Genomic DNA, 27,012 nt, shown 5'->3' with positions numbered 1-27,012 from the left:
TTTCTCTTCATTTCTAAGAGCCCAATTAGTCCATAAGATTTCACAATTCAAAATAGACCAGAAATAGTTATTGGCTTTCTTGATACCATAAATAAAACTGCACATAACATCACAGTAAGAAAATTTATCAGAAAAATTAATACCAAATAGAATCCGAATTTCCTTAGCTGCAATGCAATCAAAGAAAATATGTTTTACAGCTTCTGAAACTTGACAGATGCTGCAAATATCATTAGATTGCTTCAAGTTCTTAATAGGAAGCCTTTGCACAATAAATAGCCATTTAAAAACTTTTTCATAGGAGTATCCACTGCCCCATAGCCTATTAAAGATCTTTTGCCAATCATTATTACTGTAATTTAAATTCCAGATAGAATTGACATGATTGATGAGATCATTATTGGAACAAAGAGCATTGTAAACTGCTTTAGCCTTGGTATTCTTCCATACAGTACCATCCACCCGTGTGAAGGAAAGAGTCTATTACCTGTAATTTAGCACTATCTGGGAAGGTGGAGATTGTTACAAGCTTCCCGCAACACAGTATACGTCCTCCCTCCAATGAGATTGAGGCAACTGAAATCTAAAACTAAGATCATTCCAAGAAATTAGTTTACCATCAATAATAATGTCTTTTAGAGAACAAATACCTTTTGCATTCCAACATATAGCAAACCAACCTTGAAACAAGGCAATCGGTCTACCTTTGTGGAATAAGTTCCACCAGATAGATCTTTCCCTGCACAAGGAGTTATCATTATAGAGGATACTATTGTGGGAATTAAGGCTTCTAACACATTCCAAGCCTTCCATATCACTTTGAATACATTAGAGCCAGCCTAGGAAACAGGGAAAGAGCTAGTAAGGTCACTAATGGGAAGCAACTCCATGTCTTGGTTTGCTTGAATATTGTTCCTAATGAGAACTTTCCATGGTTCATTACCTTCCATGGTGTGAAGGATCCATTTGACAGCCAAAGCAATGCCTTGTAACCTGAAATCCTTCAATCCCAAACCGCCTAATTGCTTGCTTAAGAAACACCAATTCCACTTTACAGAATGTACTTTGTTGTTACCCTTGCCATCAGACCACAAAAAAATTCTGATCACCTTTTGAATATCATTAATCTGGTAATTGTAAAGTCCACATAGAAGCATAATAGAGACTATAGGATGAGAGGATTTTTTGTCATACCTGTATCCTACCAGCCATGGATAGATAGTGCTTGTTCCATTTGACCACTTTATTCTCAATCTTCCCTTTAACCCAAATCCATAGATCTTTTAAGCAGGGGTTGATTGCAAATGGTATACCCAGATACCTCACCTGCTTGGTTGCCCCCCCCATTGGAAATTATATTTCCTGAACCAAGCAGGTGTTTCATCCCAACCAAGCAAAATGGATTTAGTATCAGAGACCTTGGCTCTTGAGGCATCACAGAAGAGCTTCAACTTCATCATTAAAGAATCCATATCGTCTTCACCAAGCTCTAAAAAGAAGACCGTATCATCTTCAAATTGAATATTGATCAGGTCCTCCTTATTAGGCAAGGTGATGCCTTTGATTCTAGGGGAGATGGTGCAATCACTCAGGAGATAAAAGATGGCATCCGCCACAATAACAAAGAGGGCAAGGGCTAAAGGGCACCCCTGCCTAATGGATCTTTCAAGTGTGAGGGGCATAGTTCGAGAGCCATTGACCTCTACTTGAGCAGTAGCATCATTGAGTAAGACTTGAATCATCTGCCAAAACTCCCTAGGAAAGCCGAATGCATCCAACATCATGAGAAGAAAACTCCATTCAATCTTGTCATAAGCCTTCTCAAAATCAATAAAGAACATAGCCACTTTTTGGTTGGTGTAGCTGGCCCACTTCATAGCCTCCCAGTTGGTAATAAGATTTTCTAGAATGTATTTACCTTTGATGAAGCTGGTTTGAGTATTGCTCACAAAACTAGGCAAGATATCCACAAGTTTGAGTGCTATAATTTTAGCTAAAATTTTATATGAAACATTAAGCAGGGTAATAGATCTCCAATTTTTAATGAGAGACTTATCACCCTCCTTAGGAAGAAGCTTGATTACTCCCTTATTAATATCTGCTGCTAGGTGTTCGCCCTCTCGGGTAAACGGTTAAATGCAGAAAGTAAATGCACAGAACATAATGGAAATATATTAAATAACCAGCCTCCGTATTAATTCCACAGTCCATGTACAATAAGTGCTTATAACATTACATCTGACACGACTAACATGATCCCACTTCGAAGAAAAGGTACAAAATATATAATACCCGAAGGGGTGTGACACAACCGTCGCGACTCCAACTACCTACCCGTCGGCTAACAAATTGACCGCCGTAACTCATTATTACCGACGACAACATAAACATAATATAACAACATAACATAATGATTATTCCCGGCAACATCATCCCCCCCAAGAAAAGAAGTCGACTCCGACGACTTAATACAAAATAGAGATGAAAGACAGGAACTACTGACGCCAGTCGGGCCCGGATCTTATACACTTGCTGCGTCCTCACCCGAAAACCCTTTTCTGCTACCATCCGATGCTCAAGTGCGGATTTCACCAATATTGCTTCCTTTGCCATCACAGTCCTCCTGTGCCTAACCCAAACTTGTCTGCAAAACACGTTTTTCAGTCTCAGCTTCCACCAACTGCTACTCAATTGATACTATCTCCCTAGCCAATTTGTCCTCGATAGCCACCCGTGCTGCTCTCCCGACATCCAACTCCTGGGTACGCTGAACTAAGTCTCACGCGACTATTGCCTCCAACTTGGTGGTCAGCTCCTCCCGAGCCCTCTGTGCATCCACCAAGGCAACCTCACGTCCAGTCGAGACATACTCCGAGTTCCTCAAAGCGTACCAGTCATGCCTGGAGGTGGCCACAATCTGCTGGCACAAATGCTAGGAGACACCTCAAATCCTCCATCACACTCCCCAAAGGCTAAAAATTGAACTAAATAACTCCCTGGTGTCATACAACTGCGCGGACCTGCAATGCCTTCCCTCAAACTTTGTTTGTTCCCAACCTCCAAATCCGTCGCCCTCTACGGCTTATGGCTTCCCCGCCAATGCTTAGCTGCAGGCTTCTTTCTCACAATACAGACAACCACAACACTTCCCGTGGTCTTCTGTAGCTCAAAATAAACTGGGGGTCTGGGGGCAACGGCCCCAGCGGGGTCGAGGGGCAGCGCCCCTCGCGGGGTCTGGGGCAGCGCCCTAGCGGGGTCGAGGGGCAGTGCCCCTCGCGGGGTCCTGGGGCAGCGCATTTCAGTGATATTTTAAGATGCCAAAAACCCTTCTTTTCCACTCTGAATTTCCAGTGTCTTGGCTTCAAACTCCAGCGAATCATTTTAAATCTGGTCGTCGTCGTTTTTTTTATTTTTTTTATTGGCACTATAATGTCACCGATGGCACCCCGACCATACAACCTCCCTATACGATCAACAACAGCACTGGCACCTCCAATCGTGCGGCCACCTTCCCATGCGGCTCCATCGCGTTCTTGCCCTTGCTTTCGTCGGGACCCCCTTCCCCTTTATTAGAGTCCTCTGAGTTCGAGTCGGAAGAGGCGAGCTCTTCGCCGACATCTTGGGTGTGTAGGTCAATGGTATATTTCCACCCTCCCTTCTCCATGGAAAGTGTATTTTTCTTCCAGTTGTGGTTTACCCTCGCGTTGATCAACCACGCTCTCCCCAGGATGGCGTCATAGCCTTTCATCTTCGAGGGAATAACCACGAAATCTAACAAGAATGGTTGCGTACCAATTGTCACTTGCTGGGCCATCAACAAGCCGAGTGGCTTAATGCCGTGTTGGTCCGCTCCCACTAGGTTGAATGTGGGTGGCCACAGGGTGGGCTTCCCCAGCCGCTTCCATGTTTCTTCTGTTAGTACATTCACCCCAGATCCCCCATCCACAATGGTGTCCTTCAGAATGGTCCCACGGATACCCATTTCTACCACAGCTGGGTGTCTACCACTACTCAAGGCTAGTAACATCGGGTTAGTCGAAGGGCTGACGGAAACCTCCACCTGTGGTGTACTCTTCGAAGCGGTGGCGGGAACCCCTACCTGTGGTGCACTCGACGAGGTGGTGGCGGGAACCCCTACTTGTGGTGCACTCGACGATGCGGTGGCGGGAACCCCTACCTGTGGTGTACTCGATAATGCGGTGCTTTGCACATTGGTGAGGATGGCAGTCCTCAATTGTGGCATAGAGTCTAGAAGGTCTTTTACCTTTATCGGCACCTCTATCTGCAAGATTTGCCCAATGATGTTATTTTCCGCTTCCGTACGGAATGATATACTCGCCACCTCGTTGTCCCGTCGTTCAGTCGTCATCTCACGTTCAATATTGGCCTTTGCCTCCCGTAATCTCTCCTTCTCCGTACGGGGGTCGAGATAAGTGGCTTTTTTCGTCTGGCCGCGGGTGATCGCCAGTACTTCTTTCTCACCAGTCTTCTTAGCCTTCTCAATGTTGAGGAGATTAACCCTTGCCTGTGGGCAATTTGCGTCCTCATGGTCGCCTGGCCCACACCAACGACAGAGGTGCTGAGGGGTGGCTTCCTTCGTGCAATCACGGGTGAAGTGCCCCCACTGATTACAGGCCCTACATTGGATAATTGGCCGGCCCTTGGCATCATACTGGATACAGCTTCCGTTATTGTTATTGTTGCTATTCCTTCCGCCGCCGCGTTTGTTGTCCCGGTATCCTCCAGATGATGCCGTTGTGTTAGTATGTTGGCTGGTACCCGCTGGTGCGGATGTTGTGGCCTGCTCCGTGAACAGCACCTGGTTCATTTTCGTACTTCGGGTTTTCATGTTGTATGGGCACTCCTTGGTGGAGTGTCCCATCACTTGGCAAATCTCGCAGAATGCCTTCTTTTGGCAAGTACCCTTTGTGTGCCCTTCCTCTTTGCACTCAATGGTTTCACATGTACGGCAGTGCCGTAAGGGGTCTTCCTTGCCCTCCCGTGTGAACTTTGGCAATTTTTGTTTACTCGCCATCCCACTGCTGGGTCTCGCTCCTCTAATTCCTTGTGTGCTTGTACCTGGCGATCCTCCGCCTCCTGCAACTGAACCTCCACTCGTGGGTACTTCGGAAAAAGTTGCTGACACCGAACCAAACAAATTGCCTCCCGTACGGTACCCTTGTGCTCCCTCGGCACCTTCGGTCGTACCGTCACCTTCCGTTGTCTCCCTCCGGTTGTCCTTTGAAATGGACAAATTCTTTAGCAAGTCTCTGGTTGCGTTGATCAGGTTTAGACTTCGCCTTGTTTGTTCCACCAACTCTTCGCGGCTTCTTACCCTACGGTGGTATTCTGGCGAACTGTAGAGTTCTCCTTCGGCACCCTCCGTGACTCCTTCTGGCAGCCCTACAACAGTGTAGACAGTGTAGTTCTCTCCATCTATCTCTGCCTCCGCAACCTCCGTGACACCTCCTGGGTTCCCTTCGGGCAACCCCTCGACCGGTCGTCCCTCAGCAAGCTACGTTAGCCTACGCCTTTGTTCTATCTGTTGTCTGAGATTCAACGCGGTTTGTGCCACTTCCCATTCGTCACTCTGTATCTTTTTATTTTTGTCCTTATTTAGTCTATTGGGCATAAGTCACTTCCATACACATCAAACACACGCCATGTACACAAAAAAAACTTTTTATTTTTTTTTATTTTTCCTTTTCAACCATAATTTATATCAACATTGTGCCGGGATTCTTACAGGTTTCAATTTCCCCTTCGCCTCTTGTTCCATGTGCGCGTCGATGGTCTCTGGGTTCATCTCACCGACGGGTAGGCCCATCGCATCCGTGCGCCATCCGCGTCTTCCGTTCTCGAGTATGTCTAGGCAACGACGCCAAATGTTCGCCCTCTCGGGTAAACGGTTAAATGCAGAAAGTAAATGCACAAAACATAATGGAAATATATTAAATAACCAGCCTCCGTATTAATTCCACAGTCCATGTACAATAAGTGCTTATAACATCACATCTGACACGACTAACATGATCCCACTTCGAAGAAAAGGTACAAAATATATAATACCCGAAGGGGTGCGACACAACCGTCACGACTCCAACTACCTACCCGTCGGCTAACTAACTGACCGCCGTAACTCATTATTACCGATGACAACATAAACATAATATAACAACATAACATAATGATTATTCCCGGCAACACTAGGGAGCCTTTCTCTAAGGCCTCCTCATAAACTTGTAGTAGGTCCAGCCCAATCCAATCTTTAGATACTTTATAGAATTCTATAGGCAGATCATCTGGGCCTGACGCTTTTATCATTATTGAGACTGCCTATGGCTTTGAGAACCTCATTGTCTGAAATTGGTATCTTGAGTAGGCAAGCCTCCTTATCTGAAATCTTCTTTGGGATAAGACCTTTGCATTTTTCCCTAGCAAGCTGATTGGTCAAAGAGTTGCCCTTGGACGAGAATAATCTTTGGTAATAAAGAAAGAAGGCTTCTTTAATGTCACTAGTGTATACTAGCTCTTTCCCTTCTTTTCACACACTGTCAATTATTTCTTTGAATTCCTTCTACCTAAGGAGGTTAAAGAAGAATTTGGAGCCCTTGTCACCTTGTTCTAACCAGTTGATCCTGGCCCTTACCTTGATACCTTGTATCTTGTGATTTTGAATGCATCTAAGAGAATTCCTGATTCGCGAGAGTGAGAGCACCAAGCCTTGATTAGTAGGGTCCCTTTGGGTTTGAGCTTGCAACATCGTAAGGTTATTAGTTAATCCTTTTTCAAGTTTCCTACTCTCCTTAGCTTTCTTCTTGCCAACCGTCTATAACAAATTCCTCCAGCTATTCACATTTTAATTACATCTATCAATTGCTGAACCAGTATGACAATCCCACCTATTAATCTACCAGATCATGTAGATAGCACACCTAACATCCCAATCCTTAAGGAAATTAGTGTTAAGAAAGAAATTATTCTCTCTCCTTTTAGGAGGGCTAGCATTTGCATTAACTGTAATTTGAGCTTTGATTGGGTGGTGGTCTGATAAGGTATAGGGGTATACCTTAATAGTGGAACCATCATCCTCCTGTTGAAAGGAGAAGAGGTTTCTATTGGCATAGAATCTGTCTGACATGTAGTAGATCCTTTTTTTGCCTTGTTGAAAGTTACACCAAGTGTACCAGATGGACTTATATTTGCTCTTCTTGCCTTCATGTGGGTCAAACAACCTAAGCTTATTTTTCATTCTAGCCCAGTAGAGCTTCTCCCCACTTTTCCATTCCCACTCCAGGCCCCCTGATTTATCTTCCTGGTTCTCAACCATGTTGAAGTCTCCACCTATAATCCAAGGGACATCCGGGAGATGCTCATCCAGTTCCACAAGTGAATCCTCTCTTTGCAGTCATTAGATGCATAAAGGGAGCAAACCCCAAATTTAGTACCCTGTTCACTGATGATGGCCCATACAACCCTCTTGTAGGGAGAGCAACCATTCTCCACCACTTTTTCTCTCCATTTACCTCCTATCAGAATGGTTGCTCCCCTCGTACCTCTATCATGATTGGTAGAGAAGGGGATAACATCCTTCCAGATATAGTGAAGATTCACATCTAATGTGAACTTAATGGCTTTCACTTCTTGCAACATCAAAATATCAATAGATTTATGTTGCATGAGGAACCTTTTAACAATGTGTTTCCTATTTGGGGTCTCAAGCCCCCTAACATTCCAAGAGATGCAACTTAGATTCATGAGAAACATTAGTGAGTGATGTCCATGGCAGCCTTAAAGCTGTCAAAACACTTAGGAAGCTCCTTATGGGTGTCCTTTTTAGGCAGAGGAGATTGCTTACCATTAGGTCTTCCCCTCTTTCTCTTGGCTTTAACAAAGAGACCATTTCCTGCAGGGAGAATCTCATTATCATCTTTCATATTCCTAGAGGACAGACATGGAAGTTGCCTTCTCCTCATAAACCGACTCACTCTAAACTGACCTGGTTTCCAAGTCAGAATCTAATGGGGGAGCTTTAGGATATCCATTTTTGAGGCTCCCCTTGGTTTTATCATATGGGACAATGGCCAGCCAGGTAATGGTTACTGTTTGAAGCCGTATTTCTCACAAGAGGATCGACAGTAATGATGTCAAAAAAAGAATTATCCTTGTCACTACAAATGTTCTGGCTATTGTAGGAAGGGGTTAGTTCTCTGCGAAGTTGAGCCGAGGGAGTAGCTTGCATATCCCTAAGGTGAGGGGAGTCATTAATAATTCCACCATCTTGTGAGTTCTCAATATGAGATTCTGCAAGGGTACTGAAGTTATTAGATAGTTTCACAGGAGACACCTTCCCATTAAAGGTAGGCAGATCAACTAGCTCACCCAACATCACAGAGGACAATCTCCCTTTCTTCACTATCCTTAACCATGGTTTTGACAATAGAGCACTTATTCCTTTCAGCCACTCTAACCGTCGGTGGCAGTGATTGAGAATCATCATCTATTGGAACCAAAGAAGGTTCAGCGACCAAAGGTGCGATGGAGGTTTGAGTGATATCCATTGAACAATCCCTGTTCTTCTTAAGCTTCTCAATGGCCAATTGTTGGGCATTCTTATGCCTAGCCTTCACTTTGGGGTGGGTAACTACTCATGAGAGTCCTTGCCATCATGAATTTGTGATAGTGAAATAGCAATGGCAAAATGGGGTGAAGGATCACCATTGAATTCACCAATCTTAAAAGACTCATCAAGCACGGGAGGGGCAGGCATGGTAGCCTTAACAGCCTCCTTTAGAGAATTAAGACGATCCAACATCGAAGGTTGACTATCGCAAGCAGAATCCTCTGGAGGGGGTTTTGTCTGTAAAGCCAAATTGTTAACAACTTGCTACGGGGGAGCCTCCTTAGGAGGTCTCCTAGGTTCAACAGAGGGATTACGTTATGCCAAGATTGGGCAATTCCTTCGAATGTGGCCTTCTCTTCTACATAGAAAACAAGCGTTTATTCCCCTAAGGGTCTCAATTAGGCAAACCAAGGGATCATCATCCAAATTAAATTCAAGAAATCTGGGGAGATCTTTCCTAGGATCAACCAAAATTAAAACCCTAGCGTCCATATGAGTGACTAGAGATTGGGTGTTATCCACCCTAAGAACTTTGCCAATGGATTCTAGCATTTGGGGCAAGAAATTCCAAAGAAGTGGAGGTAGGTTTTCCACTACAATCCACCTAGGGCATGACAAAGCCAAAATTTCATCAGAGATTGCCTTGGGCATCCATTTGAGAGCCCTAAACGAACAATTACCAATGGACCAAAATTGTTTGTCAATCACTGCTGCCTGCGATTTAGGGTTGTTGAAAAAAATAATGAAAAGCCCTTTCTGAATCATCCTACAAAAGGAAAAGTGTTACCCTAATTTTTTTATCCAGACATTTTTAAATTATTCATTTAGAAATTTACAGGCTGGGCACTTAGATGTATCCACAGCTGCTAGGAAAACAACCACATTCTCTAAACGAAGTTTTTCGTTATTCAAAACATTTAACATATCAGAATTCAAAGAAATAGAGAGACTAGATAAGGGTAAGGCAGATTGCTTACCTTCTCCTCTTGGGTCGCATTACTTATGGGGAGAGAGATGAAATTAGAATCAAATTTTGCAGAGTCAGGCACTAGAAATGGTGTGTCAATTATGGCATTTTTAAACAATTTAATGCCATTACTAGTGGCTTCTTCTTTATTCAAGCCTTGAGGAGCTAAATTATTGCCCCCGTCATGAGGAGCCTCTTCCATACAAGTGCATTAATCGCGCCAGCCCTTGCATGAAAGGCGGGGAAGACAACCAACACAAATTAGAAATAAATGCAGTGAAAATCCAGAGTGCTTACCATGGTGGAAGAGATCGTATGACCTCCTCCACGTCTTCGCCAAAGACCCCTTTGTTCGGGGTGAAACCCTAGATCTCTGTCCAATTGCAGAGCCTCAATTGCTTCTTCGTTTGGCCAAAATAGAATCTATATCATTAAGGATCCTATTGAAAGGATCTAGGTGATTTTAAAGAATTTTGAGAATTTGTACGGGAACTCTTCCTCGGAAGAGGAAAGGTCCACTCCTAGGCCACCACAAAGACAAGTTCCTAGGCCCACTAGTATCCAAATAATTGAACATGATGCACAATCAGTGTAGACATCCCCTCCTAGCTCACTACCATAGCAACAATAGTAAAAAAGGCAGATTTTGAAACAATAGCCACCATTAGTGCAATATTTGTTGGCTGTAGGAGAAGAGGAAGAAACAAAGGGGGTGGCAAAAAGTGTAGGTCCTTTGGGTGAAGAAGAAGAAGAGGTAGAGTAGCCCATGCCATCACCCCCAAGAGAGACTAAGGTTGTTGAGGTACTGAAATACAGGATGGACATGCATAAAGAAACAACACTTGAGCAACAAGATGATGAATTGATTTTGGCATCAATTCAATTCATTTCTAATGATGAGTTCATTAAGAACCCCGAATTTAGGGGATTTCGGTTGAAGAAGAAAGGGAAAGAGTATTTTGAGAAACTTGAACAAATAAGATAGGGGTTGATCCCTCATTAGCATAGAGAAGTTGCAGCCTAAACAATGAAAGAGGTCAATTTTGATGGGATTAACATTGTTAGCATATTCCATCATTTCACCCGTGAGTTGTCTTTGTTATTGTCTGCTAGTGTTACATATGATATGGTTTGTTCGATTGGTTTAAGTTTGTTGTTGTTTCAAAGTTTATTTAGTAATTTGTTCAACCCGTCACTATTTGAGGATACACGGGTTCTCTCCTATCATATTGTATATATACTTGTTTCCATACAATGAAAGGTATCCGATTGCTCTGTAAATGCTGATATACCCCTAAGGAGGGAAGCAATTAGTGAAAGAAAGTGGTATGCTCCTCCTAAATTGGTATATTTCTTCAGCCTTTTTGTTAGATGCAATTAGAAGTAAAAAAGACACAATGTTTGCCTTTAAACTTGAGCCTAAACAAGGCATAAGAGGATCAAGGTATAGACCTAGAATAGAGACATTGGCAATGTGGGCCATTGCCCCTCCTACTCAAAAGACAAAGATGGTTGAGGTTATTCAAGAAATAAGGGGTAATGTAATGTTCAAAACATTAAAAGATACATCAGCCCTTGAAGCCTCAACATTGAGTGTCCATGTTGCTATGTTCAGCCAAGCAGCAAAGAACCTGTAGGAAGAAAATGATTAGCTGAGGAAGGATCAGTCCACTTTAAAGGCTGCATATAATGATTTATATGTAGAAAATGCAAGGCTAAAATAGGCCTTGGCAGCAAGTGCTACCCCTCCAAGTACTTTAGCTATGTTTGTTTATAAGCCAGCAGCCTCTACTCCTCCCTCCATTGATATTGATCAACAAAAGGAAAAATGGGCAGGCAAAATAGAAAGATTAGAGGGGCTCTAGTGAGAGAAAGAGGGGAAAATAAAGAGAATATTTTTGGATGCATTGGAGAATATCATCCAATTGTAGCGTCATAAATTGTATCCCTATACAGTTTCGTCCTCACCTAGCCCTCACCTTGGCATTTCGGCCTTCAGTACTTGTACCTGCTTTGATTCTACTCACACCCACTTGAAATCTGCATTTTCAACTCCTTACTCACACTTTGTTCAATTTTGAGTCTTTATAGATAGGACCAGGATGCGTTGGGTGCCCTGGTCCTCCCGATTGGGACCCAAAATAGGACCACTCAACAGTCACCTCATGTGGGTGTGAAATTTGGCTTCGTGTAGGCTTGCTCGAAAACTCAAACACTTAATGCATAGTTAGGTATAATAGGAAGCATACCTCCCCTCATTTGGTAGAACCTCTCGATACAAGGAACCTCTATCAAGATCTCAATTACAAAATCAATTCAAGTATAAGTGAGCAAGCAATCAAGCATTGAAGAGAAGTCAAGTCAAGTTCAAGCATGGCATTCATGATCAACATTCTATGAAGACATTCTAAACTGGTGCAGGAGCACCTCCTTACTCATCAGACCTCCATGAGGTCAAATATGGAAGACAAGTGTTTTGATGAATTCTCAATGTAAATAAGGTCAATTATGATCATTTTTGATGTAATAAGGTCTTCTAGACCAATATTTGTTATGTCTACTCATAGGTTACTCATATTGGCAAAATTACTCAAGATTGCTCAAAAGTTGTCAAAGAGTGCTCAAGGTGTCTAAATGGTCCATTTTGATGTAAAATGTGATGTGAAGATGTTCTTATGTCCATTTGGACCTATTTTGATGTTTTGGGGGTCATAGGTTTGTCTAAGTTCAAAATTGTCAATGTTGCCAAAATGTTGTCAAGGCAATTTTTGCATTATAAGAGTAATTAGGGGTTGGTTAGTTGAAACCAATTCCAAAAGTAGTTATAGACATTGAGGAGGCTTGGAAAGCATATATAAATGCCTGTCCTCGTTCTATGAAGGGTTGGAATGCCGTGTGTTAAGAAGGATATCAATAAAACTTGAAGTTTCTGCATCTTTTCTGAGTTCTCTTCCACGTAGCAGACTGTTTTTGAGCATTTCTCATTATCTAAACTCATTCATTCGATTGGAAAACCTGTTGGATATCGATTAGGGATGAATGTACTTTAAATTCTCTTTTGTGGCATTTGATTTCATTAAATCTTGAGAGAGATATAAGAATTTTAGTAAAATCTGCCAAAACCCTTACTAGGGTAACCCGAGAGGGGGATAAAATGAGTTTTGGGCTATTCCACGTCCATTAATGCAAAATTCTGTGGTGGATGGCCTTTTTATATTGTTTTGCAGGGGCTCCATGCTGACATTGGCACGTGCAAGCCATGAGAGAAAGACTGAAAATTCAGTCTCAGAGTGTTGAAACTGAGAATGAAGGGGATATAGGGCTATAAGAATGCCAATTTTGGTTGTGAGAAGGCAAGACAAGGTTTGGTTTAGTGTGTAGAAGTATAACACACATGTCCCAAGTGGTTAGAGGCCTATCTACCCACCAAAATGGAGATATAAGTGACTGTCCCCAAATGAAGTATATGACTGTCATATCTTGACAGTAAAGTGAGACAATGTCTTCCAATATAAGTATCAATTAAATGTTGATGTAGGATTGGTGTGTGTATGAGGTATTTAGAAGGCTTAGAAGGTTCTTGTAACCGGTTGAAGTGTTTGGAGGCCCCATGAAGTGAGGAGAACCCATATGATCTGACTATCCCCACACTTTGTGTGACTGTCCTAAAAACAGTCAGTCTGCAATAATTTGTTAAGACCTCTTGGGTGGTTGGGAGGGTAGTGAGAGAGCCTTGTCTAGGCATGTTGGAAGTATTTGAAGGTGTGTCAAGGATGACATGACTTTGGTGGGAAACCATTACATGTTGGGGTTTGAGTACTAATGGAGTTTGGGAGTCTTAATTGGGAAAGACCTAGTATTGTGGGCTATAAAAGAGATCTATGGTGTTTGGTGTTGAAGCATTTGGTCTAGGGTCTAAACATGTTGGTAAGACCTATTTGGGCATGTTCCCATGATTGGATGGAGATTGAGAAGTAGGAGTGTGACTTTGGGCTATTGGAGGCAGATTGAGAAACTAGTGGCCTTGTAAGTACTTAGTAGGCTTGAGTGGTGTTATCACCTTTTTGATTAGGTGAGTTGGGAGAAAGATCTCCCTAAGTAGTTGAGTTTGTGTGGATGCTCTGCATCATAAACCCTTGTGTGAGGATTCAAGCAAGCTTCATCAAGGTATCAAGTTCAATTTCAAGCATTTCTAGATCAGATCTAGCCTTTCCCTCAAAAGGAAAGTAAATTACTTCAATTCAATTCCATTTCAATTAATTCAATTTTAAGGTTACTTCCTAAAATGGGGTTTGACCTAGGTAAACCCCCATCAACAAACCTATTTCTGTCATTCTGTGCATAGGAGATGATGACAATCAGACTCAGCTTTTGAAGGCACAAAAAGCAGAGGACCAGATTGGTCTGCACCTATTGGTCCCGAGAATTTTTGACGACCTTTTGACAGTAGATTCTATGCGTCATCTTGATTCAAGAAACATTCAGTTTGTCCAACATATGGAGGACCAGGTTGGGCATGGAGTCAAGCTATTCCCAAATCACCTAAATGGAGAATTCTCCTAACTAAACATTTGTAAATTGAACAGATGACACATTAGAGATATAAGGAAACACATAACCACAAGTTATCCTAACTAAACATTTGTAAATTGAACATAGGCAACATTAGGGATGTAAATTTTACATCTATCATAATAAATTCAACCATTAGCACAGGTTTGCATATAGATTTGAACAGTGTTCCATGACCATTGGGGATAGGGAGACGGGGGTACGCGGGGACGGGCTTCGGGGACGGGGGGACTTGGGCCTGGGGGGGCGAAACACGTTTGGACAAGGATTATCCTCTTTCATGCATGACTCGAACTAGAAATTGTTCTTGTTCGGACAAGGATTATCCCCTTTCATGCATGAATCGGAACGTCCTCTACCCACTTCGTCTCCTTTATCTGCAAGTACAGTTTTAATAGCTGCCATAAATGGTAAGTAGTATCAACCAGGGCTGAGAAATAAAATGGTTGAACCCCAATGGCACAGTATTCAGACAAGCAAAGAATACACACATGCGAAGAATCACAATCAAGCGGGAAACAAAGACACAAAGCAGGAAAGACCTAACCACATCAAGGCAATGAAAAAAACAACCAAGGACAAGATAATGCCACATTCACACTCTCATTGTTCTAGCTCCCATTCCTTGACTCAATTCATTATTCACACTCTCATTCTTCTAGCTCTCATTCCTTGACACATTGATAGCATTACTTGTAATCTTAGGTGATTTGAGTGGATTTTAGTGATTTTGAGCTGATTGGACGATTTTGGGTAGCTTGAGAGGTATGTCCCTACTTTTTTTTCTTTCTAAAAACATTTTGTTTTGTTTTTCCTCCACACTCTAGGGTTTCATTATTCATTTAAGCTTTTTTGTTTCTTTTAGCTAGCTACTAGGGTTTGCAGTTGACTATCTTTAATTTTTTTAATGTATTTTTTGTTTATGATAGGGTTTGAAACTTTAAAATTCATTTTTTTGTTTAAGATATGGCATCAAGAAATGTAGTTGGTGACAAGGCTAGGGACTTTGCTTGTAAGCATGGAAATGTAGGGGGAACAAGGGTGGGGTATTTTTAATTATTGTGGATAGAAGATGACAATAGATGTTAATTGCCTCAATAATTTTTTTTGATAAAGCAAAGTTTGAGGTAATACAAGACTCTAATGTTCTCCTTCATACGGGTAGAGGGAATTAGAAAAAAAAAGGATTGTAGTGGCAATGACAGTTGTAATGGGTGCTTCTCTTGAGACTGAAGTGGTGAGCTCTTGCATTGGCTTATGAATATGAGACTCTTTTATCTTAAATAGTTCTGGTTAGCCAGTTGCATCACATTCAGATATTCATGGTTTCTTTGTTCCATGTAATAAATAGTCTTGGTGCTCAACTTTCCTTGAAGGTACCGTGTGGAACCAAGAGAAGTAGAATGAGTTGAGGTAAGCAATTGCCAAAATTTGGTACTTCAATAGTATACCCTTGCACTTTGCAAGTAGTTGTTGTTGGGAGTTAATTGTCATTGCATTATAGTAGCAAGGAAAGGGTTTATGTCAGCGATCTCTTATCATTTGAGTGGGCCATTATTGGATGATGTTGTTATACAAATGTAGGTCTTGGTGAAGGAACATAAGGTTTGGAAAGAAAACGGTTGCATTGTTTTGTTTAATGGGTGGATGCATGGTAGGAATCACAATCAACTTAACTTCCTTGTGGCTTCAAGTGATCAGTTTATGTTGTTGAAGCCAATCGATTACTCCAATCCATTAAAAAATGTTGATATACCATGCAACATGTTTGATGAGCTGGTCATGGAGGTGGGTTTGTAGAATGTTGTCCAAGTTGTGACAGACTTTGCAACTACATGTGTTATGTGGTAGGCAACTAGAGAGGAAGTGCCCTATTCTTTTTTAGAACCCTTGTGCCACTCATTGCATTGAACTGATGCTATGAGATCTGGGTTTTTAACTCAAAAGGGTTTCCCATGTATAAGTTGAGTATGTGCTTCTCTTTCTATCGTCTATCTTTTATCTCCATCTTGTTCCAAGTTTCATTGAAGCATCAATCTATATCAAGTTTAAAGCTGTGGGGAATGATACATGTGAAGTTTTTGTTAAGACTTTAACATAGGTGTGTTTATTTTTGCGATATGTTGAGATCATATTCATGCAGATTGCGGAACTGGAAGGTCAGAAGAGAAAGCTTCTTTTGAGGTTGGCAGAGATTGAATCATTACTTGGAGAAGAAATTAGTAGTAAAGCTGTATCAAAACAACTTCAAAAGGATGCAGTTACTACTTTGGGAAAACTTCCTGTAGTGAAGGTAATTTTAGGGAATATGTATTTGATCTATGCTTTAAAAACCAAAATATTCTATTTACAAACAATGGCAGTAAGAGGACTATTTATTGATGTTTTTAGTTGGGAATAACAATGCTTATATTATCTTAAATGCAAGTGCATTATTTGGAAACTGTATATTTTCTTGCATGTTTATCATGACTGGATTTTCATAGAGGACTCAAAACTGTAACTGAGATGCTACCCAAGGCATAAATGCCCGAATGTAATGCAGAGTCCTTAAACAGGCCAAACAAAACACTTCAATCTATGCTACCATTAACCTAACTACTTAATGTTTATTGTAGCTTTTATGTTTCTTGTTTCTCATTTCATGTTTTGTATAAATCTGCCATTGTCACTCCTGTACAGTTTTTGTTTCTTGTTTCTGGTAACATAGGATTACTGTCATTTCAATCAGTGATTTTCTACATGATTTTCAAAAAATAAAGATTAAATCAGAGGCATTTCCTGGTTCTAATCTCCCCATGCTCTGCACTAATATTCCTTGAACATGACCATGCATTATGTGTGGTATTGATGAGATTACCTCTTGTTTGGTACTTGTTATCACAAAAACTTGCACCCTTGCTGAGTTATCAACTCAACAACCTCGTGAAACATGGAAACAACCCCGAAGTGTGGGACCTTGCGCAAGGGGGTTGAATCTCCGGAGAAAGACGACTTCCTTCTCAATCCAGGTGTAGGTGTTGAACCAACTCAACACTTCAAAACTTACTCCTAAGCCTATCCTAACAACTTGCAGAGGAAAAGGGAAGAGAGAAATGCTTAAAATGAAAGGAGGTGATGCACCAAGATAAGAGATTGTTTCTCTCCCTACCTGAAATGACACAAAGAATCAACTGAAATACCCAGGAGATGCACAAACTTCAGTTGTATGAATGACCCCAATGCATGGATGGAGGTTAGAATTCGCTGAATGTCAAGAGGGGAGAAGGTTTCCCACAAGCTACACCCAGAAATAGGTTAACACAACATAGCTGTGAAAGAAAGCCACAAACATACACTTATAATGAAGGTAAGAACAAATTTACAACATCAATAAGTTGAAGTAAGGCAAGAATGATGATTTCAATTCATTCAAAGGCCAATGGCCAAACTTACAGTTGTTGAAATGCAAAAATATACAAGTCCTTAAGAGGAGTGAAAGAGCATAGAATAGATCAAGCCAGCAGGGAGAGAACCCTTTACAATGAGGCATAACAACCTTATATAGGAAATGGTTGCATAAGAGAGATCATGACCCTTATGTGTGCAGGGAAATGTTAGTCAGGGAGTGCAAGGAAGTGCATGCACCTGACATTGTGTACATGCAAGCAACCTGGCCATACCCTGAAAATGCAATCCTAAGAAGAAATGTACTTCTAGAAGGTGGATTGACTGACATTCCAAAGTCAGAGCATGTAGGCATGACACAAGTAACCACAATAAGCATGGCCTTGTACCTCTCTTGATGGAAATCTTGCAAAAATCATTAAATGCACCCCTGTAGCTCCACAAAAGAAGGTGCACAAGTCACAAGAGTCGTCGGAGCATTTAAAGCTTTGAGTGTTGATCACGCCATCTGGAAGTGTTGAAAGCCGGAAGGAAGTCGGAAAACTTCGGAAACTCGGGTTCCCGAAGTGGGGAAGACTAAGGAAGGAACTTTGGAACCTCGGGGTCTCGGAGTTCCGGGAAAGAGAGAAGGAGACAAGGGAAAAGAACTTCGGAACCTCGAGGTTCTAGAGTTCAGAAGAACTGGAGAGGAGGCAAGAAAGGAACTTCGGAACCTCGGGGTTCTAGGGAACTGGAAAAAATGCAAGGAGGGAACTTCGAAACCACGGGGTTCCGGAGTTCCAGGAAAGAGGAAGGGAAGCAAAGGAAAGGAACTTCGGAACCTCGGAACCTCGGGGTTCCGGAGTTCCGGGGAACAGAAGAAGAGACAAGGAAAGGAAAAGGCTAAGGAAAGGAACTTCGAAACCACAGGGTTCCAGAGTTCCGGGGAAGGGAAGAAGAAGCTAAGGAAAGAATTTCCTCCAGACAAGACAACACTCCACAATTCCTAATTCCACTGCTTTTCTCCTTGATCAACTGGGGCAGCGCCGATCCATGGATCGTATCTCTGATCGGTTCTCACTGATGGACCAAGGGTGTCATAAAATGACAGCAATACTACAGGCCCAAGCAAGTGGAGAGAACCAAGGTTCGCAAGTCACCTTCTTGGGACATGTAAACAAGAGTATTCATTGTCTCCATAAGTTAAAATTGAATATAACAACATCATCTTGGATGGATACAAAATCGCTAGGTTGGGAGTAATAAAAAATTGAACAATCAACATCACTTTATGAAACATTTAAACTTTTGCTAGCTTTGGTGTCTATTCGGGATACGCATGTCTTCTTTAAAGAGTACTTGTTAGATAGATTTTAAACAATTGCTATATTAAATGTATTTATTATATTTATAAGCTCGTAGTGATAAAATATTATTTTCAATTTAAAGGAAATATAATAATTATACAGCAAATATTTAGCAGCTTTGTAAATAATCATATGTATCTTTGAGGTTGCAAATCCAATTAAAAAAATCTTTATTTTTATTCACAGGCAACTTCTAGTCTTGGTGAATCAGTTGTTAATCCCAAATATGAAGATGTTAGTTGGCCATCTTCAGATGATGAAATACCATTTTGGAAGAAAGAATTTCCTTCGTACCAATCAGTTTCAAATCCCAGAATCAATGTTAAACATGATTCTGATCTTATGCACATTGTACATGTTACAGCTGAAATTGCTCCCATAGCAAAGGTTGGCGGGTTAGGTGATGTTGTTACTGGTCTTGCAAGAGCTTGTCTAAACAGAGGACACAAAGTGGAGGTAATGCTTCCTTTCTATGAATGCATTAAGAAGGAACAGATAAATGATTTGACTCTTTCTGATACGTACTCATCATATCATAATGGAGATTGGGTACCTACTTGCGCATATCGTGGTCTAGTTTCTGGAATACCATTGATACTTATTGAACCGGCCAATCACTTTTTCAAAGGGCAACGTGTCTATGGGGGTTCATATGATGAACTAGAGGCTTATTTATTTTTCAGTCGAGCATGCCTGGAGTTGATGCAGGTCATTCTGATTATCTTTTTATCCTATGCCTAATCAGACCATGTCAGCATTACAAGCATATGGTTATTATGTCAGAAACCTGTTTTTTATATTTGTGATATCATGAATTTCGTTGAAATTTTGCTGATGGAACAGGTGACCAGCACTCAGCCGGACATCATCCATATTCATGAATGGCAGACTAGTGGATTATCTCTGCTTTACTGGGATATGTACCACAACCTTTCTGTTAAGGTTAACACTCTTAATGTTTTATTCACACACAAATATTAGATTAGCTGTTGCATTTTAGATATTAATTTTGCAATTTAGTATCAAAAATTGCCAATTCGTTGCTCGAAAAGGGATAGTTATTTACACACATACTAATAATAGTTCTCTGATCTTGCAGAAGCCAAGAATTGTTTTGACAATACACAACATGGAGCATTATGGAGAATGCAAGTAAAAATTCATTTCTTGATTCTTTTATACCGAATATGTACAAGTGAGAAGATAAGTATGTTAAATGTAACAAAAATGATCCTAAGTATGACATTTGATTTACATCCCATGAAGGTGTTGTATGCATGGGATATATTGCTTAGTTCTCTAAGTGATCACACATATTTGTTCAAAGTCAAGTTATTTAGAGACAGCCTAGAGATGCTTGTCAAAGCTCTATTTAATGTTGTGTACTTATTACTGCTTATGTTTAAGTTTTGAAAACCAGTCACTGTTTCTTGTGACATTGTTATCACAACCAAATTTACAAGTTGTATAGAAACATGTTTGTTTGGAAAATGAAATTTTATAAAGTAGCATATTTGAAAATGCTTTCTGTTTTAGTTTTTTTTCCATTTATGGGCATTGACTGAAATGTAATGTGCTTTCGGTACATGTTGGAATAGTGCTAATAATCCACATGATGTTCCTTTCTATGTTAATATATGCCATTTCTATTCTTTATAAAACTATTTAATCAGACGCTGTCATTACTTGGACCACAAATTTTAAACTTTACATGATAAAATTAATTTAGAATTTGATTTAATTTTATTTTTTAACTAATTCAATCGAGTTGTTTGATCCAAGCATATTTAGAACTCTGATTGATTTGCAGTGCAATGATGGTATTTTGAATCATATTCTGCCTTCACCATAATCTTTGGCATCTTCCCTAGAACTTGTGGTTATGTGCTGAAGCCCTAATTCACCATTTCTGTCACCTACTTCCATAGAGTCAGCTCTGTTCTGTGTAATTGTTCTACAATGTTTCTAGAAATTAACAAAACAGAGAAATGGATTTTCAGAAGGCAGTCTTGCATTTCTTGTAATTATCATGTCCTTCCTGTGTCTTTCACACTTGTGTATCAATGTAATTTGACTATTATTTCACAGTGAGAGAATATTAAAAAAGAAGACATCTTGTGCCATACTTTTGATCACTCAAATTTTGTATAATACAATCACACAATCAATTGTTCTAGCTTGGTGTCTTGTTTTGAAACTCTTTCTTGTTGAACTTGTTTTCTATTTTCACTCTCATTTGAATCCTTTTGAGTTGGTTGACTCCTGGACACCCTTGGTCTCTCAATCAGTGATATCAGAGCCTTTTTACCTTTTTCATGACCAAATGATATTGGAGTTTTTCATTTAAACCCTTCTCTGTATTTTGTGTGCCTACTCACAAGAGCTTTGATGAGTACATCCAGTTTGGAAACGACAGTTGTGATCCTACATCTTACCTTCATCATCTCAGCAGATTTCAGGCAAACCCACACTAGAGATAATGACTTCATATATGTTTTAAAAGAAGATACAGGAATTCTTTGCAGTGAGAGAAGAATGATTTAGAGCAACAATATATGGGAAAATTCTGGGATAGTTAATTGCTTAATTCAACTGCACAGTGTGTTCAATTCCCTTTGACCTGTTGACTTGATCAACAAACAAACTGTTTGAAGGTCAAAGACTGTACAAGGTCAAATCAATTTTGATATCCCTATTTTTTGAGGTAAATTAGATGATAATGCTATAAATAACTTTAGCAACACTATATGGGAAAAATCTGGGTTAGTTAATTGATTTTTTCAACTTTACAATGTGTTCAATTTCCTTTGACCTGTTGACTTGATCAACAAACAAACTGTTTGAAGGTCAAACACTGTACAAGGTACAAATCAATTTCAATATCCCTATGTCATAAAAAAAAAGGGGAATCAAAATTTGAATCTAAGCTACCATGAAAGCTTAATTGAAACAAGTTAATGACAATCAATGAAAGTGCAAACAAGAAGTGAAACTAAAACCTTTATGCAAACCTAGTCTCAATTTGTTCGCCTCACTTCCATTGTCTTTCTTTCTCTTCAAATGCAAGTCGGATGTTGCTCTCAATAGATTGTGCACCTGTGATGAAAGTCTGACAGCGTAATTGCAAAAATATTCGAAAATTCGTGGTCCAGATTATGGAAAAGATTGATGAACTTATAGAAGATTGAAGACACGATTGGAGAATCAAGATGGATTCAAAAAGATGGCATAAAGTGGCTTTTGACTGGGCATATCTCCTTTTTCGAATTTTAAATTGAGATTAAAGAGATATTTTCCAAGAAGATAAATCAAGAAAATCAAAAGCTGACTGGTTACTTCCATTTTCAATTTTTAAGAAGATATGATAATGATTTTTGAAATTCATATAAAGCAGATGATGACATACTTTCCATTTTCGAAAATTGGGAGAATATGAGAAAATAATTGATTTATTTTAATTTTTAAATCGTTTTCTCGATTTATTGTCATTTTTGAATTTGGATGAGGATAATTAGAAATTAAATTTATTAAATAAAAACAAAGAAAGATTTGTTTCCATTCTTGATTTTTGGAAGAAGATAATTAAGATTTCATTAAATAAATAGAAATTTATTTAATTATGTTGAAATAATTAGCTAATTAAATAATTTAAAGAAATTATTCAATTATGAGAAAAATGAAATTGAATTTAATTAAATAATAAAAATTATTTAATTAAAGTGGGATTGAACTAATCAAATAATAAAGATTATTCAATTAATGTTAGGAAATGAATGATTAATGATGAAATGATTTAAATGATTAGGAAAATAGAAAATTTGAATTAGAAGAATGACACTTGATCAATTAATCGATTAAGGGAGAAATGTTAGTAAGTTAGTGTGTGCAAGCATGGTGCAATTTTGGGTGTCTACACCCTATTTTTTGACGTAAATCAGATGATGCTATAAATAACTAGCTCAACTTCATTTTTTCCTATCATGTGATCAATCAATTTTTTGATCAAGATTAGATCACTTTTACCCTTTTTGAGAGTTTCCTTTTTGTAAGAAATGGTGGAATAACTATTGCACTACTCAATAGTAAGATTGTACACCAATGGGTATGTGGAATGGTTTTGTTGAAGCACTAGAATAAAACTATCACTCTTTTGGAAACTATGATGATCAATATATCAATATTCTGAACTTTGACAAGATCATGTCTAGTTAGTTATTCAAGAGTTTGCTGATATATTCCAGACTTTGAACTCCAATTTTAAACGTTTAAGAATTCAAGCAAAATCTCATTCATAGGTGTAGGTTAGGCTTGAGGCTTGAGACCATATGTCTAGATGTACATGGGCTTCCGTGTAAGGGCCTTTGTCCCTTGCCTTTGATTTCCTTCAGTTTTGATAGTTTGAAACTTTGACATTTTGTCAAACACTTGGCATGTATTCTTCTTCAAATCTGATTTTCTGAGTTTCCTTGAGTTTTTCTGATATAGCAGCCCAGTATATGTTGTTTGTGTTTATTTTTGTTTATGATAGCTTAATGTGATTATGGTAAGTATTTGTCAAATACAATGTTCACCAAATGATGATATCACATTTGAATATTCTATCACAATATTATCTAGTATAACTTCTAACTATTACCACAAACTTTGAAAGATATTAACAGCAATGTCTTTTGCAATGTCATTGATAAATAATAGTAATACAATGTTTGCATTTGGCCTGAACTTATAGAGATCATCACATGATATAGTTACTGTGTTTTGAGCTTCATTTTCTTACAATTCTTCTGTTTAGTATGTTTTGAGTTCTTGCAAAAGAGATATTTTGGGGAGAATAATCACCCAAGAAAGCACCGTAAGAAATGTTGATACAAGATAGCCTCGGTAAGATAAATGATTGAATGAGAGATAAATGAAGTCTCTCATTCAATCATCTATCTCATCGATAGACTATGATAAGACTCCAGTTATCTTATACACACATGAGATTATGATCATGATTCAGATATCATATATTATGTACATGATACACGATCTAACTGTGATCGTATTATGTGTTTCATATATATAATCTTGTATTAACAATCGGGTTCTTAACTAACACCGATTAACATTACTAAACGTAATGCACAAGACACCGATTGGTATTGGGTCTAGCACATCGATTGGTATTGGGTGTATTGCTAATGCTAAACACACTGATTAATATCGGTCTTAATGTTAAATGATCACGCACCGATTGATATCGGGTTTGATAGTAAATACTTACCCACTGATTAAGTATCGGGTTCAATGATTAAATGCATACACACCGATTACCAGTATGAAGAGGCACGATCAAGTAATATCTTGATCGGTGACCGGTCAAGGTATTGCTTGATCGGCTATGTTTGCATATATATATATATATATATATATATATTTATCGATCGGTAAAATGAAGGAAGATCATCGAAATTCATAAATGCTCTTTCTCCATCTGCAACATACCAGACAACAATCAGATTTATTGTATTAAGAAATAAACACATACTTGAAAGAAAAGATAACCTTGAATATAACTTGCATCTTAAATTGAAAATTGAATGACATTTACATGGTATCAGAGCCAGGTTAAATCGAACCTGAGGCTATTCAATTTTGTGGAAAATTCAAGACAAGCATATATTCAACATCACATTTCTTCTAATGGCTAGCGCTATCAGATTCGAAGATAGACTCGAAGGAGGTGATGACTTCTCAGCATGGAAGTTCAAAATTCAGATGATTCTAAAAGAAAATAAAGTCGAATCATTTGTAAAAACTGAAACTGCAAAACTTGAGACTGAACCTGACAAAACAACTTGGATAGAGGGAAATGAAAAGGCCATCAAAATCTTAGTTGATGGGGTGAGAAATAATATCATGCCCATCATAAGGAAACATGCAACGGCCTACAACATGTTCAAAGCACTTTAAGATGCATTTGAGATATCCAATGCTAGTAGAACCTTGGCTTTAAAGAGAGAAATAAATCATATAGCTATGATCAAAGGAGAGTCAGTCAATGCCTACTTCATGCGGATATCAGCCCTAAGGGATGAACTAGCAACCCTTGGATATGAGATCCAAAGCAAAGAATTAACACTCATTGCTCTAGATGGGTTGCCTAGTATATGAGAAACATTCGTCCAAGGCATCAGTGCAAGGGATGAATTTCCTAAGTTTGATAGGCTAAAGGCAGATTGTCTCCAAGAAGAATCAAGGTTAAATAAGAAAGGGATCAAACAAAAGAATATAGATGAAGATCTTCAAGTTTTAAATACAAACTCCAACAAGAAAAGCAAGCAAAAACAATTTAGGAAGAGGAAAGGTCGTCATGGCAAGAACACCTTCAAGAAGGATCTTTCATAGATTCAATGTTACAGATGTGACAAATTTGGGCACTATGTTGCCAAATGTCCAGAAAGAGCCAAACAACAAGCCACATTTGCCAAAGCAGGAAAATCCAAAAGGGAAGATGACTCCGAGAAGTATGTACTCTACTCAACACTTACAAACCAAGCATCAAACAAGGTTAACTCTTGGGTGATCGACAGTGGCTCATCCAGACACATTACAGGGTTTAGAGAAGTGCTAGACTCCATGATAGAGGAGAATGATGAGGAAGTGACTATCGGAGATGATTCCACACATCCAGTCAGAGGAGTTAGAACCTGCACCATCAAACTAAAGTCAGGCGTATCATTACAACTTAAAAGGAGTACTATATGTCCCAGGCATCAAAAGAAACTTAGTCTCCATATCAGCACTAGAGGATAATGGGTACAGAGTGACCTTCATGGACAACAAGGTGTTGGCTTGGCCAAAGAATTCATCTATCAAGAAAGCTAAAACCATTGGTCAAAGACAAGGCTACTTATATGAGCTGTGCACAGAGCTCAACCTAGCCCTAATCCATGAAACTACAGATGCTAATGAAGTTTGGCATAGAAGACTAGGTCACTTGAATTTTAGAGCTTTATCATCAATGGGAAACCTTGTCATAGGCCTACCTAAGTTAAAGCAATATCATTCAGGGGCATGCAAGGGGTGTGCACTAGGTAAAAATGCTAAAGGTGTTTTTCAAAATAGTACTAGGAAAACAAGCAAAGTTCTAGAGTTAGTTCATTCTGATGTATGTGGACCTATGTCTGTACGTTCTTTAGGGGGATTTTTATATTATGTAATATTTGTTGACGACTACTCTAGGAAAACTTGGATCTACTTTATGAAATGTAAAGAATCAAAAGAGATCTTTAATAGGTTTAAAAAATTTAAATCACTAACAAAAAACTACTCAAGAAATAAAATCAAAACCTTAAGAACTGACTATGGGGGGGAATACACCTCAGATTTGTTTAAAGACTTTTGTAAAAAATGCTGGGATTAAGAGGGAGCTTACTATACCCTATAACCCTCAACAAAATGGGGTAGCTAAGAGGAAAAATAGGACAATTGTAGAAGCTGCCAAAGCCATGATTCTTGATTAGAATCTAAATATCAATCTTTGGGCAGAAGCAACAAGCACTGCTGTATATATACAAAATAGATGTCCTCACTCCCATCTTGACGCTAAAACCTCTGAGGAAGTCTTTACTAAAACAAAGCCAAATATCAGCCACCTTAGAATATTTGGGTGTCCTGTCTATATTCATGTACCTAAGGAGAAAAGATTAAAATTAGAGCCTTCTGGAAAAAGGGGAATACTTGTAGGATATAGTGAAACCTCCAAGGCCTACAGAATCTATATACCTGGTCAGAGGAATATTGAACTAAGTAGGGATGTAATCTTTGAAGAAGACTTAGCCTTCAAAAGAGTCCAAAGCTCAATAGAACTTGAAGTCTATATCCCCACCCCTAAAATAGAGGAAGACTCTGCTCCTGAGCTTCAGAGGGAGAGTCTTGAGGAAAATGTAGGTGAAACTCAAAACCCACCTAGAGAAAACCTCAAGAAAAGACCACTATGGGCCACCAAAACTGTAGAAGAAGCTCAAAAGTATGCTGCTCCTTCAGGAACCTTTAGAGAAAGTAAAAGGCCTAACAAACTCGCCAACTACGTCGCTCTCATGAATGATCTCTCAAAAGCAGAACCTACTAAT

General features: G+C 39.4%; 1 protein-coding gene across 5 annotated transcripts in view; it reads left to right on the top strand.

The window, feature by feature from the left end:
• The window catches only part of LOC131061989 (uncharacterized), a 227,338-nt gene that overhangs the window by 41,237 nt on the left and 159,089 nt on the right, over positions 1-27,012 (top strand). For 4 of the 5 annotated variants that reach the window (XR_009110635.2, XR_009110636.2, XM_057995819.2 and 1 more), the window contains 4 exons: positions 16,306-16,455; positions 19,082-19,603; positions 19,739-19,837; positions 19,995-20,047. Coding sequence is in view for 3 of the 5 variants with exons in the window: in XM_057995819.2 (XP_057851802.2) it covers positions 16,306-16,455; positions 19,082-19,603; positions 19,739-19,837; positions 19,995-20,047 (824 nt within the window). In the remaining 2 variants the exon portion in view is untranslated. The remainder of the gene's footprint in view (positions 1-16,305; positions 16,456-19,081; positions 19,604-19,738; positions 19,838-19,994; positions 20,048-27,012) is intronic. The other variant, XM_057995821.2, reaches the window with a different exon arrangement.

The sequence above is a fragment of the Cryptomeria japonica genome, chromosome 2 (genome assembly GCF_030272615.1).
Source record: "Cryptomeria japonica chromosome 2, Sugi_1.0, whole genome shotgun sequence".
Classification (NCBI taxonomy): domain Eukaryota; kingdom Viridiplantae; phylum Streptophyta; class Pinopsida; order Cupressales; family Cupressaceae; genus Cryptomeria; species Cryptomeria japonica.
This window is presented reverse-complemented; position numbering and strand designations above follow the sequence as displayed.